General features: G+C 38.3%; 2 protein-coding genes across 4 annotated transcripts in view; one reads left to right on the top strand and one right to left on the bottom strand.

Annotated features, from left to right (window-relative positions):
* Positions 1-4,110: 4,110 nt before the first annotated feature.
* On the top strand, positions 4,111-6,848 carry LOC119791745 (probable DNA double-strand break repair Rad50 ATPase). The gene has a single exon (XM_038298025.1). It carries the CDS (start codon positions 5,054-5,056, stop codon positions 6,566-6,568), a length of 1,515 nt encoding a protein of 504 aa, XP_038153953.1. The 5' UTR covers positions 4,111-5,053; the 3' UTR covers positions 6,569-6,848.
* Positions 6,849-11,165: 4,317 nt separating this feature from the next.
* The window catches only part of inpp1 (inositol polyphosphate-1-phosphatase), a 32,205-nt gene continuing 26,589 nt past the window's right edge, over positions 11,166-16,781 (bottom strand). For all 3 annotated transcript variants that reach the window (XM_038298166.1, XM_038298167.1, XM_038298165.1), the window contains exon 6: positions 11,166-11,974. In XM_038298166.1, the coding sequence (XP_038154094.1) occupies positions 11,473-11,974 (502 nt within the window). In that variant the 3' untranslated portion in view covers positions 11,166-11,472. The remainder of the gene's footprint in view (positions 11,975-16,781) is intronic.

Below are 16,781 nucleotides of genomic sequence, written 5' to 3'. Positions count from 1 at the left end.
TCTGAACAGAAGGTGGTTGAGCTCAAAGCTGCAGTCAGATCAGCTGATCAAGCAGGGAGTGGTTCAGCAGGAGGAAGAGTGTTGAAGACCAAGGAAGCGGCAGTGATGGTGCTTTCTCTTTAATTTGACCTTATTGTGTTGTCGGTCTTAAACTTGACTGTAGCCTTGAAAACCGAAATCCCTCCAATGCTGTAACCAAGCATCTTCTTTTTTTAGAAGTTCCTGCCAAATCCCTCATAGCATGATTTATTAAGCCTTTGTTTTCGTTTTTTTGATTGCTTCATTTTTTTTTTTATTTCCCACTTTGTGTGAGAGAGAGAGAGAGATGAATGGTTGAGCAGAGGGCTTCAATCGTTACGATTTACAGATCACAGGAGGGGAGAAATGAAAAGCGCACCTTGTGGCGTGGAGTCGTCTCCAACTGCTCAGTCATGAAGATAAAACGGATTCAGCTTCAGATAAAAAGCTCAGGTTTGTTCTCATCTGCCTGGTGAAACTACAAGGTCTCCTTTTCTAACTCTTCCATAGAGGTCAGAGGTCAACCAGCCCAGGTACTGTAAAAATTGAAATCTAAATAAGTCATTTTTTTTCTTAAAATATGTGCATTTTGTCTTGAATTGAGGAGGTAGGCAAGACTCTTTGCCAATGGAACAAGACATTTTTCATTTAAAATAAAACACAATTGCATTGTCTTATTTCAAGTGCTTATTATCTAATTATCTTATTTTAAGAGTAAAAATACTCCATTAGCAAATCATCTCATTTAACTACTAAAATTTAGGTTATATACAGTTCATTTAAGACATTTTTTTTTACTTATTTCTAGATCGTTTTTCCAGCATGACGTTCAGGTCATGCAGTTCTGTCGATGTTTTATTCTAGGTTTAAAAGTTTTCTGTAAAAGCTTTCATAATCTCATTCTGCTCTGAACTTCATGCTGTTCATTCGCTAAAAATCTGATGGTTAGGCAACTTTTAAAGGCAGCACTTTCCTTTTTGTTTTTTACGCTGCAAAAACAATCTAGAAATAGGTCAACATTTCTTAAATTAAGTGTATGTACCCTTACTTTGAGTAGGTAAATAAGATATTTGCCAATGGAATGAGTATTTTTAACTCTTATAAGATAATTAGATAATGTGCACTTGAATTAAGACAATGCAATTGCTTTCTTATTTTTAATGTAAATTCTCTTGTTCCATTGGTAAAGTGTCTCTCTTACAGCCTCAATTCAAGAACAAATGCACTTATTTAAAAAAAAATTACTTATTTAGATATCAATTTTGCAGTGTAGGGGTGTAAACATCTACTATTTGTAATAAAAACAGATGTTAGTACTTTCAAAGGTATTCTGAATAACCTGGAGGCTTTTTGATTACTAAAATGGTTTTAAGTTAATGCATATTTCCTAAAAAGCTTCGGAAATATTTGTTATTAGTATTAATGAAATTAAAAGACAACTTGTTGTCCTGGTGTTCTTTATCAGAGAAATGAGTTCTTATCAGGAGGCTGCTTACCGCTACCATCATTACACATTTAATTAGAGTAATTGGAATGTTTAATTCAGGCTATTTTTCTATCGAATGAAATGTCTTCCAGGGTAATTTCCATTTCATTTCAGATGAAACCGATTAGACTGGAGGCGCTAATCTGAAGAAAAAAAGCAGGGGAAAAAAAAAGACATGCTCTATTTCATTTTCACGCAGCGGCTAAAAATAAATCATCCTCCGTTTCTTTATACTTTTTGTTTGTTTCTTTCTCTCCTCAGCTGTAGCTGCTACACGGTTTTCACACATTTTATTCCACGATCGTCACACCTGTAGCCTCTGAGTTACTCTGGGTCAGATACCAGATTCTGGTTGGATTAACGTTAAGAAATGAGCCTATGATGAATAATTGAAACCTTCATTTAGCCTGTAGCTTCTACAGAGCAATTTGCTGCATTGTTTACACCTGAATTGAAGACTATGGGCTGTCATTGAACAGACAAGTGTGTGTGTGTGTGTAAGGAAGGCACTTGATAAAGGTTATATTTTATATTCAGAAAACGTTTTCTATTGTGTTAATTTTCTCCTCTTTTATTTCTTTTTGTTTGTTTTGCACACCCAGCGCTGTAATAGAAAGTAGACTGCTTTTGATTTAGAGATATTTCATATGTTTGAAGCTAAACCTCGAGCTGCAGGTGAGTGGGTGGTCTTACTCACCAGGCTGGATGGCTTATTTGCAGATCTTGTTTGCACAGAATCACACTCTGCAGAAGATAAGTGTTGACTTATACTTTAATGCAGAAGAGCAAACTGCTAAAAGGAGCTCTTGTTGCAAATGCTCGTTTGTGCTGGAAATCTTCACCCGAAGGAAAGATATGGAGATGATTGTTTTTTTTTTCCACAAAGAAATCTAACATGTAGGCTCCTTTTATATAAAGCCGGGAAATAAAATCTAAAACTATCTCCTATGAAGGCAAAGCTTTTCGAGTTAAATTTCTGAATTTGATCTGTTAAAGTAACTTCATCCTGATCTTCATTAGTCGGCTTCGATGGACGGCCTAGCCTCATCCACCACGGTGTTAAGAGACTCACTTCCTCTTCATCTCTTGGTGATTTGAGAGTATGAAATGCTGTACGTTTAAAGGTAGCAGTTCAGAGTCCCAAGAGGTCTGTTTCCTTTGTACGTTTTCACACAGAATATGCAGAGATTTTGCAAAAATATTTGACAATCATCAGGGTTTTTTTGTATGAAGTTAAAGAGGCGAGTTCCCAGTTTTAAAGTAATAATCTTGGGTTTCTCCCCCCCCCCCCCCCCCCCCCCCCCCCCCCCCCCCCACTGCTTTGTCTGGTTTTCCAAATAAAGAAGATTTCCAAGATGTACAATGTTTGGTGTGTTTTCTGCTCATTTGACTCAGCTTCCATATTGCTGTCTGTAGCAGAGCTTTTATGCAACCTGGCCAAAAAAAAAAAAAAAAAAAAAAAGTACAGTCTCACCATGCTGCCTCGTTTTCCCCTCGCCGGCCCTTTCACATTCTGTTATGGTTGTGAAAATGGGACAGAGAGGTTGTAAATTTCAGCTCCTTACAAGGAGTTTCTCTAAAGAGACCCAAGTCCCTCATGTGATGTTGAAGGAAAAAAAAAAAAAAAAAAAACTGGACTCATTGATGCGAATGTTTGGTCAGCAGGAAGCATTCCTCTGCAGGCTTACATACGACCCATCAAACATTGATTCAACACTTTATAAGGCCTAACCCTCAAACAATGGTGCATTTTTTCAATATAAAATAAAATTTCCATCTTATTCATCCCTCTTTTTTCCAGTGATTTTCCCCCAATAAAATGCAAAATCGGGTAATAAATAGAGAGTGCGAGTGAATGAAATGCAGAATTGTATTGACATTTATAATAATCCCAAAGAGTTTGTAGGGTGGTTTCGTTTGCTGAAGAAGACTATCAAGGACAAGACCGACATGACCGAGATCCAAAGCTTCTCAGCAGAATGTGATTACCAGGCCATGAAGGTTAGGGAAAAATTTATGCAAATAATCGCTCACAAAGACTTTTCCTTAAGGGAATTGAAAAGACAGATTAAGGTTTTACAAAAGAAAAACAATCTGGTTGGCTGAGAAATCTCAAATGTGTAAAGACATGACAGTCTTGACAGATGAGCTTAGAGTAAGCCAAGTGGAGTGTCGAAGACAAGAAGTTGAGCTTAGGATACTGAAAAAAGTCCCTAAGGTCCGAGGTTAATCAAAAGGCACAACGAAACAATCAAAGAGAACTAAACCCTCAGTGAAAAATTATCTCAACAAGAAAAAAAGTGGAAAAATTTTTTTTTTTTAAAATACTGGAGGAAACTCTTTTGAAGAAAAAGAATAAATATTATCGTTCCATGTCTAAAATGGCAGACAAGCTAAAGGAAAATAATACAGAGTTAGATCAAAAGAGAAAGATGATTAAACGTTTAAACAGAGCCTGTGAAGACGCCATGGGCACACCAATCTTAGCGATAAAAGACAAACAAATAGAATCTCTTACTAATGAGGTTGAACTTTTGAGAAAAGACAGAGAAGAAATATATCAGGAAAAAGTAAAGGAAATTAAAAGTCCGTTGGTAACAAAAATTAAACGGCTTAAGAGAAAAATTTCACGAATGTTATATGAAAAAAGTGATTGCTCTGCAACACATAATGTACAAATACGTGGATTACAGAAAGATATTGAGAAGCTTGAGGGTGACGAGAGAGATTAGAATATAGAGATAAATAAACTAAAGGATCAGATAGATAAGCAGCATAGCGATGTCCAGAACAGTAGGCAAGAAGTAAAAATGATAGAAAATCAAAAGTTTGATTTGCTCAAGGAATTTCAAGATGAAGAGAATCTCAACATGAAATTAAGGATTAAGAACAAATAGAAAACCTAAACAAGGATCTACAAAAGGAAAATGAGGCACTTCAAGAGGAAATCAATGCAAAAAACACAAAGTTGAACAAATTAGAAAAGGAACGGAACTAATTGCACGGCAAATTAACCGTTCTCCAGGCTGATGTCGCCAAATACAAAAGTAAAGTCCTGGGGATGAACAATAAATTCATGCGTATAAAAGGTAACATGCAGAATTGTATTGACACTTATAATAATCCCAAAGAGTTTGTAAGGTGAAGATCCTTATAAACCGACATGCCACCATTAATATGTTTGACAATAAAGTTTAACAATGCATGATGCAAATCCGTGAAGCAGCGAGACCGTGACTTTTAATTTAGGGATTTATAAAGGATTTATGAACTAGTTCTCTACTTACACCTGGAATCATATGTTTATTTTCAAATTTCACATCTTCCAACTGTCAATTATGGGGCGGGCCTATGACATCATTATCTGGACATTCCATTTGGGCGGGGCATCCAGGTGATGACTCAAATCACCTAGGTGGAATGTGGACGGTTGCCCCGCCCACATTGTGGGCGGAGCACATGGAATCTGAGACCTCACAATAACAGAACTGTATAGTTGCGGCTAGGACTTCAGACTGATCGGAGGTATTGTACCAAACTCACGAAAAAATGTCTATAGATCCGTTAGAGGAAAAAAAGTTTCGACTGGCTACGCCACAAGAACAAATTGATAAGTTATCCAAAGAGCTTAAATCTACTAGGAAAGAACACAGGGTATTGAAAGCAAAAAATACGGCGACAGAGGCAGAAAACAGGAAACTACTCTTTTCAATGTTCGAGAAAGATCAAAAGATTAAAGCTCTAGAAGCTTCATATGGAGATTATTCTACGAAAATACAGAGGACATTGGAAGAGAAAAACGCAGAGATTGAAACATTTAAAAAGCGAGAAAACTTGTACAACGAAACAATCAAAGAGAACAAAACCCTCAGTGAAAAATTATCTCAGCTAGAAGAAAAGTGGAAAAATGATAACAAAATACTGGAGGACACTCTTTTGAACAATAAGAAGGAATATATTCGTTCCATGTCTAAGATGGAGAAAAAGCTGGAGAAAACAAATGAAGAGTTAGGTAAAAAGGGAAGGGTAATTGAAGCTTTAAATAGAGCCTGTAGAGAGGCAGTGCGCACACCAATAAAAGACAAAAAATTTGAATCTTTTCAAGAAGAGCTTAAACTTGAGAGAGAACTCAAAATAGAAGCAATCGAGGAAATTAAACGTTCGTTTCAAGAAAAAATTTGTGAAATGCAAAAGGACTTAAAACGCAAGGACATGCTTAAAAAAGATCTTGAATTTCTAAAAGATAGAGAAATAGATAAATTACAGAAAGCTAATGATGATTTTTGGTATGAAAGGACATCTTTGAATAAGGAGATCGCTAAAGGAAAAGATGTGATAGGAAAGCTGCAAATGGATGTCGTGAACTGTAATAACGAAGTAAAAAAGATAGAAAATGAAAAGCTTGATTTGATCAAGCAAAATCAAGAAGTAGAGAATCGCATCATTAAATTAAGGATTATATGTACAACTAAAGAAGAACAAATAGAAAACCTAAACAAAAAAACTGAGGATCTACAAAAGCAAAATGACGCACTTCAAGAGGAAATTAATGCAAAAAACACAAAGTTGAACGAATTAGAGAAGGAACTGAACTGCGTGCGTGGCAAAATACCCGTTCTCGAGGCTGAGGTCGCCAAATACAAAAGTAAAGTCCTGGGGATGAACAATAAATTCATGCGTGTAAAAGTTAACATGAAGAATTGTCTTGACAGTTATAATAATCCCAAAGAGTTTGGAAGGAGGTTTCGTCTGCTGAAGAACACTATCCAGGACAAGACCGACATGACCAAGATCCAAAGCTTCTCAGCAGAATGTGATAACCAGGTCAAGAATATTAGGGAGAAATGTAATGAAATAATCGCTCACAAAGACTTTTCCTTAAAGAAATTGAAAAGACAGATTAAGGTTTTAGAAAAGAAAGAAGATAGCTGGTTGGCCTGGAAATCTCAAATGTATGAATCCATGACATTCTTGAGAAATGAGCTTGGAGAAAGGCATGTGGAGATTCGAAGACTCGAAGCTGAGCTTAGGAGACTGAAAAAACACCGTAAGGTCCAGAGGTAATCTAAAGGTATTTTGTTTTTTGGTTTTGACTTAAGCCTGATGTTACTGTTTTGATTTGGGTTCTGCTTGTCAGGTTTCTGTTTCTGATGTTTTTTCTTTTGAGTATCCAGTTTTGCTTTGCTCCTTGTTTTCTAATTTTAGTGGGTTAATTCTTAGTTTATTGGGTTTTTCTTAGTTACTTAAAGTTTGCATGGTCTCCCTGAGCATGCGTGGGTTCTCTCCGGGTGCCCCGGCTTCCTCCCACAATTCCAGGTTTCTGTTTCTGATGTTTTTTCTTTTGAGTATCCAGTTTTGCTTTGCTCGTTTTCTAATTTTAGTTGGTTAATTCTTAGTTTATTGGGTTTTTCTTAGTTACTTAAAGTTTGCATGGTCTCCCTGAGCATGTGTGGGTTCTCTCCGGGTGCCCCGGCTTCCTCCCACAATTCCAGGTTTCTGATGTTTTTTCTTTTGAGTATCCAGTTTTGCTTTGCTCCTTGTTTTCTAATTTTAGTGGGTTAATTCTTAGTTTATTGGGTTTTTCTTAGTTACTTAAAGTTTGCATGGTCTCCCTGAGCATGCGTGGGTTCTCTCCGGGTGCCCCGGCTTCCTCCCACAATTCAAAAACATGACTGTTAGGTTAATTGGCTTCTCTACAGTCCCCTCAGGTGTGAGTGTGTGTGAATGGTTGTTTGTCCTGTCTCTGTGTTGTCCTGCGACGGACTGGCGACCTGTCCAGGACGGACCCTGCCTCTCCCCCATTGACAGCTGGAGATAGGCACCAGCACCCCTCGCGACCGCACTTGGGATAAGCGTGTAAGAAAATGGATGGATGGAAAAAAGTTGCTCCTTTTTTGTAATTAAGACATCACCTGAAGCACTCAAAGGCCAGCTGCTTCACCTTCAAGCTGCCCTGCAGCATTATAACCGGATATCTGTGTTTCCTATAATCATATAATGTATAAGTTTGTTTTTAATATAAAAGGATTAAATTAAACACAACCCTTTATCATCATCCTATGTTACTTACTGACTGACTGAGCCAGCCAGGAGTTCCGAAGACTGCTGGAAAAATGGGCAAATAAAGGCTGTAAGCCATCAACATTTCTGATTCTTAGCCACAGCCGACTGATAAAGGAAATCTGAGGGTTTCCTTTTTCCGATCTTCTGATATTTAGTTGCTGTTACTTTTGAATTATCTGATGACTCTTTGAGGAAGTCCAGCCCAGATGTTCAACTTTTATAGCGAAGTTAATATTTTAATGAATGTATTATTTTGCCTGATACAGAGAGAGCATAGCAGATAAAAATATGAGTGGGAGACACCTCTGCACAATTCTATATGTTCAAAAAAAAAAAAAAAACTGTAATTTTAGTTGGTTAATTCTTAGTTTATTGGGTTTTTCTTAGTTACTTAAAGTTTGCATGGTCTCCCTGAGCATGTGTGGGTTCTCTCCGGGTGCCCCGGCTTCCTCCCACAATTCCAGGTTTCTGATGTTTTTTCTTTTGAGTATCCAGTTTTGCTTTGCTCCTTGTTTTCTAATTTTAGTGGGTTAATTCTTAGTTTATTGGGTTTTTCTTAGTTACTTAAAGTTTGCATGGTCTCCCTGAGCATGCGTGGGTTCTCTCCGGGTGCCCCGGCTTCCTCCCACAATTCAAAAACATGACTGTTAGGTTAATTGGCTTCTCTACAGTCCCCTCAGGTGTGAGTGTGTGTGAATGGTTGTTTGTCCTGTCTCTGTGTTGTCCTGCGACGGACTGGCGACCTGTCCAGGACGGACCCTGCCTCTCCCCCATTGACAGCTGGAGATAGGCACCAGCACCCCTCGCGACCGCACTTGGGATAAGCGTGTAAGAAAATGGATGGATGGAAAAAAGTTGCTCCTTTTTTGTAATTAAGACATCACCTGAAGCACTCAAAGGCCAGCTGCTTCACCTTCAAGCTGCCCTGCAGCATTATAACCGGATATCTGTGTTTCCTATAATCATATAATGTATAAGTTTGTTTTTAATATAAAAGGATTAAATTAAACACAACCCTTTATCATCATCCTATGTTACTTACTGACTGACTGAGCCAGCCAGGAGTTCCGAAGACTGCTGGAAAAATGGGCAAATAAAGGCTGTAAGCCATCAACATTTCTGATTCTTAGCCACAGCCGACTGATAAAGGAAATCTGAGGGTTTCCTTTTTCCGATCTTCTGATATTTAGTTGCTGTTACTTTTGAATTATCTGATGACTCTTTGAGGAAGTCCAGCCCAGATGTTCAACTTTTATAGCGAAGTTAATATTTTAATGAATGTATTATTTTGCCTGATACAGAGAGAGCATAGCAGATAAAAATATGAGTGGGAGACACCTCTGCACAATTCTATATGTTCAAAAAAAAAAAAAAAACTGTATTTACCTTCTCTATTAGTCGTTCAAATGAAACCATTTTCAAAGTGGAAAACAGTCCTAATTCCACATTCATCAGAGCCACTGATACTTCAAACATTGATAAACAGCACCTAGTGAGTGTAGTGCTTATAAAATTTTCATCAATGTAGCAAAATGCTGCTTTTCTCTTTAAACAATGACTTCCTCTCGTCAGTACCGATGCTCATGTCAAGCATAAAAAAGGACATGCAAATTGCATAGCACCAACGAAACCAGACCAATAGCGTCCCTAGCAAAGTTCAAATCAAACCTACGCCCTTGCCCCCATGTCTTTGCATCCTCTTTTGATATTCTATTGTTTTATAGAACATATCACAATATGTATTTCAGTATTTGTTTGTTAGTTCATTTGTATAAAGATTGTAGCCGTCCAGCTGCATTAGAGATTAATATTTTTTACTATTGTTTCTGACGGTCCTAATACAGTATGTTGAATTTCTCTCCTTTCCCTCGTTGCATCAATGCCTCCTTTGTGACAACAATTATCAAAAATATTAGTGTAGGACTTTAAACCTGACATTCAGAGGTACTAAACAAGCTTTAGAAAACCTCTTTGTACATAAAAAGTTTGTTTTCGCTCATTCTTCACCCATAAATTTAAGCAGTTTGTAAGGCCAACATACAAAAAAAAATAAAAATTGGGAGGATTAAAGGAATAGTACACCCAAAACATGATTAGCCTTCATTTTCTACTCACCCCCATGCTGAACAACTCTCTGGAGTACTTTTTTGATATCTCAAATGCATCTGGAGATCTGGGAGGCTTCTTGCTGTCAGCTGACATTCAAATAATGGAGGTCTATGGCGCCCGAGACAGAAAGGTCCATAAAAGTCCACAAAAAACGTGTCAATATTCCTCCATACTGCTCGTCCAATGTATTCCAAGTGTCCTGAGTGGGTAGCATCCAGAATTTACTCGAAACGAAGTCATTTAGAATGTTTTTAGAGCATAAACAGTAGTGTATAGGATTTCCTGAAAGCGCGCACCTGCGCGTTCACGACGCTACGGAAGCCGGCACACCAAACCAGATGAAAGTGCGCATTCAGCTTCTGCTCTGCCGATAATGCAAGCGTAGAAGAAGAAATGTGCTGTTTACCTGTGCAAAGAAAGAAACAACGAAAGAAAAATGTCTGAGGACTTCAGTGTTGAGGAAGAGCATGAGTTCTTTGCCGAGCTGAATGCGCTGGTTTGGTCTGCCGGCTTCCGTAGCGTCGTGAACGCGCATGTGCGCGCTTTCAGGAAATCCTATACACTACTGTTTATGCTCTAAAAACATTCTAAATGACTTTGTTTCGAGTAAATTCTGGATGCTACCCACTCAGGACACTTGGAATACATTGGACGAGCAGTATGGAGGAATATTGACACGTTTTTGTGGACTTTTATGGACCTTTCTGTCTCGGGCGCCATAGACCTCCATTATTTGAATGTCAGCAGACAGCAAGAAGCCTCCCAGATCTCCAGATGCATTTGAGATATCAAAAAAGTACTCCAGGGTGTTGTTCAGCATGGAGGTGAGTAGAAAATGAAGGCTAATCATGTTTTGGGTGTACTATTCCTTTAACAAACTCTGGGAATATAATTAGATGCAGATATTGTTGGATGTTTAGTGATACAAATCTACCTTTTTTAATGTAACTTGTGTCCTGAAGAAGCCCATTTTAATTTGGTATATTTAACTCCAGAGGAGTTTTAGTGATTGTGGGCTCATGAATGCTGTGGTTTGAGGTCACAGAAGTTCATTTTTATCATTATCAGAATAAGATTGTACATCCAAATCACTCAGCTACCCTGTGCTGACTAAGGTTCTGTAGTTAAAGTTGGAAGGATGGAGCTAAAATCCAAAGCAATCCTAGCAGTACAGCTGTTACAGGCTGCTAAAGCTCTTCATTATGTTTACCTAAAAATGCTGCCATTATTTTCTGGAAGACTTGGAGCTGCTGCAAAAGCTGGTTTTACAAAGTAATAAAATCCTTTTTGGAGCTCTAAATTCTGTTAAATTATCAGATAAAGCCATTTTAATATATTGCTGTATTGGAGAATTTCCCTGAGCTGGAATTCTGTATCCAAGCTGTTCAACAATCCTGAGGTTTGTGCTAAAAATGCATTTTAAATTTATTTCCACCTGGAAAAAAAAAAGACCGCAGCACTTTAAAGGCTCGTTTTTTTTTGTTTTTTTTTTTTTTGTGAATATAGTTTTAATTTCATTTTTTATATTCATAAATGATTATATTTTTCATACAAAATACAGATAATATCTTAAGCACAAGATTCATAAGCACAAAATAATCCAGTCTTACACTTTAAAATTTGGTTTGCTTTTGGAATAAATACTGCAAACCAGACTTATTTATAGGATTGTGAGATTTAAAAGCACATTTCTTTATCTAAAAAAATAATTCAACATTAAAACATAACCTCAACTTTATCTAATAATCACTTGGAACGCTCTTTTGTATAAATCTGGTGAAGAAGGAGCCTTGGTTTTACAGTTTGCCTCTCAGAGCTCCCATGATGCTGCGGAGCTGAGAACAGTCTCTGTAGGCCACCAGGCCTCCGTAATTAGCCCAGCGGTCTGCTCCCGTTTGATCAGCGCGAGGCAGGTGATAGGTCAGTTCTGTGCTGGGATCCTGTACTCCGCTCTCAGACTGCTGCAGACTCACAGCCAAGTCCACCACCCCTCCTCCAAGAGCGCGGAGCAGGGCATGAGGAGCACAGGAGTCCCACTTATAGGTGCTCCCCTCTGACAGGATGTAGGCATCTGCCAAACCCTGGATGACACACAGGATCTTGTACCCGGCCCCAGAGGCGTACATGATGTTTTCTGGGCCGCACACCGAGGTCAGCGCTTCCTTCACAGGCTGCTTCTCGCTGGAGCTCAGCACCACGGACAGTCCCCGCTGTTCCCCCGATCGGTCCGACGGGCTGGACTCCGAACAGATGTTAATGCCGCCGCAGGACACGCCCCAGTAATGCTTCCCTCGCCACCTGAGAAAACAGAAGAATCCACAGTGGTGGCGGATTAGAGAGCCACAGGCGGATTTTATTGAACCTTTTTAATCGGTGGAGATTCATTTAGGAAAAGCAACAGAAGAAGAAGAAAATGGTGCAAGGATTCCGATTTGTTGGAAGCATCTTGCTAACCAGTTAGCAACTTAATGCTAGTAGGTTCCCAATGGGAAATTCCATTGGGACCAAGTAGCACTAAATTTTAGAAACGACTTAGAAACGACACTGTCAAGGAACGCTATGGACAGAGAAAACATGCAAGAGGAGGAGAGTTTAGTGTCAGAGGTCGTGGATGAGTCTCCTCCATCACACATTTTTTATTTAGAGGAGGAAAGCGGGGATGAAGATGTTGTGGAAGAGGACGCCAGGGCGGCAGAAGCTTGGTTTGGTGTAGAAGGCTTCCAGCCGTACATGTTTGAGCCCTTGCCTCGCAACGCTGCCAGTTCTGTTAGCTCTACGCCTGCTGAAGACACAGACGTCCATCCCGTGAACACTGGGACGGAACTCAATGGGAAAGGAAATGATTCATATTTCTTATTTCTACCGATGCATATTGGCAGGGCCGTGCAGAGACCACTAATAATAATAATAATACATTTTATTTAACAGCGCCTTTCTTGACACTCAAGGTCACTTTACAAATAATACAAAAAAATAAATAAAAAGATGAAAATACAAAATACAGATACAGGAACATAAAAAACAAAAAACAAAAAAACAATCATGGATAGGGAAAAGAGCGGTACATTCACAGATAAGCGAGCTGGAACAGATGGGTTTTGAGTCTGGCTTTGAATAAGGGGAGAGAGTCAATACTGCGGAGGTCGGGAGGAAGTGAGTTCCAGAGCTGGGGAGCAGAGCGGCTGAAGGCTCTGCTCCCCATGGTGACAAGTCGAGCTGGGGGTACAGTGAGGTGGATGGAGGAGGAGGATCTAAGGGAGCGGGAGGAGGTGGCAATGTGAAGGAGGTCTGACAGATATGAAGGAGCAAGGTTATGGATGGCTTTGAAAGTATAGAGAAGGATTTTGAATTGAATTCTGAATTGAACTGGGAGCCAATGGAGTTGGTGAAGAACAGGGGAAATATGATGGAAGGAGGGGGTTCTGGTGATGACACGAGCAGCTGAGTTCTGAAGAAGTTGAAGTTTATGGAGAGATTTATGAGGGAGGCCAAAAAGAAGAGAGTTGCAATAATCAATACGGGAGGTGATGAGGCTGTGGATAAGGACAGAGGCAGTATGAGTGGTGAGGGAGGAACGGAGACGGTTAATGTTGCGAAGGTGGAAGTATGCAGACCTGGTAATTTTATTTATGTGAGACTGAAAGGAGAGGGAGGAGTCGAGGATGACACCCAGACTCTTGACCTGAGGGGAGGGGGAGACTAAGGAGTTATCAATGGGTAGTGAGAAACTTTTGATTTTTGTTTTTCTTCTGTATCTATCTATCTACTGTATCCATCTACTGTATCTATCTACTGTATCTATCTACTGTATCTATTAGGGGTGTAAATCACATCCATCATGGCGATTCGATTCAGTATCGATTTCCTGACCCAACGATTCGATTATTTTCGATACTCAAGAATACACCACGATTCGATTCGATTCGATTAATCGGTTATTTATTTATTTTTTTATTATTATTTTTTTTACACCTTACAGGCTAAACAAAGTTTCAAGTTTGAAATAAATCATGAAAGCTGTAATATCATTATGCATTTTCTTTAGAAACAACAGCAAATAACAGAAGTAGAAAAGTTGCATCAAAAAATACTGCAAAAATACTGCACAATATCAGTGTAATGAGTTCAATGCAATACCTCGGCTCCAGAGAAACTGTCCAACATATTTTTTTAGAATGTAATAAATATACTCAGGAAAGAGAGATGTTGCGTAGAGAGTTAGACAGGAATAAAAATAAACTAGATATAAGGGAATTGTTTCAAAGGTCATCTGGGGATGTAGTTTTTGGTAGTATTTTTAATTTTCTAAGAAGAACGGGTATTTTAGGGAGAATATAATAGTTTTTCTGGTCCATACTCCATTCTGGAAGGTGGCGGTAATGCACCTATAAGTTGTTTGCCAACCGCCATTAAAAAAAAGAAGAAGAAGAAGGCTTCAGAGTGTTGACGTCACCGCCCCTTGACAGACGCTCCGCTGCTCCTCTCCCAGATTGTAGCTGACCGCAAACAGTGCAGCAGACAGGAGGCCGGCTTGTTTTGTTTTTATGACCGAAATTGCGGAAAACAACTCGTGAAGTTTGACCCGCTATAAGAGCGAGGTGCGCGAGAACGCTGGGACGCTTTTTCCAGCTGAATCTCCGCTCTCTTTGGCCCTCATGTCCCTCCGTCGTCGAACTAAACTCGTCCCCACTTCCTCGCCGCCTCGGCCCTATCTAGACCCACAGTGTGTAGCTCAGACCACGCTTCAATACTGAGCATAATTTAAAAATGTCTGTGTGAAGCTCACTGCAACATACTGCTGTAAGAGTATAACCAGGAAGCGCGGTAGGAGGCCAAAATAGGTTTAGCGCCACCGCAGCACGGGAGGAAGAATTACGCCCAGGAGCAAATGGATAAAAATAGACCGGAGGGAAAAAAAACATGAATCGATTCTCTTGCGGACGTGTCGATGCATCAGATCGTCGGCTTTTGGATCGATGCATCGATACAAAACGATTATTATTTACACCCCTAGTATCCATCTACTGTATCTATCTATCTACTGTATCTATCTACTGTATCTATCTATCTACTGTATCTATCTACTGTATCTATCTACTGTATCTATCTATCTACTGTATCTATCTATCTACTGTATCTATCTGTATCTATCTATCTACTGTATCTAACTACTGTATCTATCTATCTACTGTATCTATCTACTGTATCTATCTACTGTATCTATCTACTGTATCTATCTACTGTATCTATCTACTGTATCTATCTATCTACTGTATCTATCTATCTACTGTATCTATCTATCTACTGTATCCATCTACTGTATCTATCTATCTACTGTATCTATCCATCTACTGTATCTATCTATCTACTGTATCTATCTATCTACTGTATCTATCTGTATCTATCTACTGTATCTATCTGTATCTATCTATCTACTGTATCTATCTACTGTATCTATCTATCTACTGTATCTATCGTATCTATCTGTATCTATCTACTGTATCTATCGTATCTATCTGTATCTATCTACTGTATCTATCTATCTACTATATCCATCTATCTACTGTATCCATCTATCTACTGTATCTATCTTATCTATCTACTGTATCTATCTATCTACTGTATCTATCTTATCTATCTACTGTATCTATCGTATCTATCTGTATCTATCTATCTACTGTATCTATCTACTGTATCTATCTTATCTATCTACTGTATCTATCGTATCTATCTGTATCTATCTATCTACTGTATCTATCTTATCTATCTACTGTATCTATCTATCTACTGTATCTATCTACTGTATCTATCTACTGTATCTATCGTATCTATCTGTATCTATCTATCTATCTATCTACTGTATCTATCTATTGTATCTATCTTATCTATCTACTGTATCTATCTATCTACTGTATCTATCTATCTACTGTATCTATCTTATCTATCTACTGTATCTATCTATCTACTGTATCTATCTACTGTATCTATCGTATCTATCTGTATCTATCTATCTATCTACTGTATCTATCTACTGTATCTATCTACTGTATCTATCTACTGTATCTATCGTATCTATCTGTATCTATCTATCTGTATCTATCTATTGTATCTATCTACTGTATCTATCTACTGTATCTATCGTATCTATCTGTATCTATCTATTGTATCTATCTACTGTATCTATCTATCTACTGTATCTATCTACTGGCTTTGAATAAGGGGAGAGAGTCAATACTGCGGAGGTCGGGAGGAAGTGAGTTCCAGAGCTGGGGAGCAGAGCGGCTACTGTATCCATCCATCTACTGTATCTATCTACTGTATCCATCTATCTACTGTATCTATCTACTGTATCCATCTATCTACTGTATCTATCTACTGTATCCATCTACTGTATCCATCTACTGTATCCATCCATCTACTGTATCTATCTACTGTATCCATCTATCTACTGTATCTATCTACTGTATCCATCTATCTACTGTATCTATCTACTGTATCCATCTACTGTATCCATCTACTGTATCCATCCATCTACTGTATCCATCTACTGTATCCATCTACTGTATCCATCTACTGTATCTATCTACTGTATCTATCTACTGTATCTATCTATCTACTGTATCTATCTACTGTATCTATCTACTGTATCTATCTATCTACTGTATCTATCTATCTACTGTATCTATCTACTGTATCTATCTATCTACTGTATCTATCTATCTACTGTATCTATCTGTATCTATCTACTGTATCTATCTACTGTATCTATCTATCTACTGTATCTATCGTATCTATCTGTATCTATCTACTGTATCTATCTGTATCTATCTACTGTATCTATCTATCTACTATATCTATCTATCTACTGTATCCATCTATCTACTGTATCTATCTTATCTATCTACTGTATCTATCTATCTACTGTATCTATCTTATCTATCTACTGTATCTATCGTATCTATCTGTATCTATCTATCTACTGTATCTATCGTATCTATCTGTATCTATCTATCTACTGTATCTATCTACTGTATCTATCTTATCTATCTACTGTATCTATCTACTGTATCTATCTACTGTATCTATCTACTGTATCTATCTATCT

This window comes from Cyprinodon tularosa, unplaced genomic scaffold, assembly GCF_016077235.1.
Source record: "Cyprinodon tularosa strain WSP-4 unplaced genomic scaffold, ASM1607723v1 ctg40, whole genome shotgun sequence".
Lineage (NCBI taxonomy): Eukaryota > Metazoa > Chordata > Actinopteri > Cyprinodontiformes > Cyprinodontidae > Cyprinodon > Cyprinodon tularosa.
This window is presented reverse-complemented; position numbering and strand designations above follow the sequence as displayed.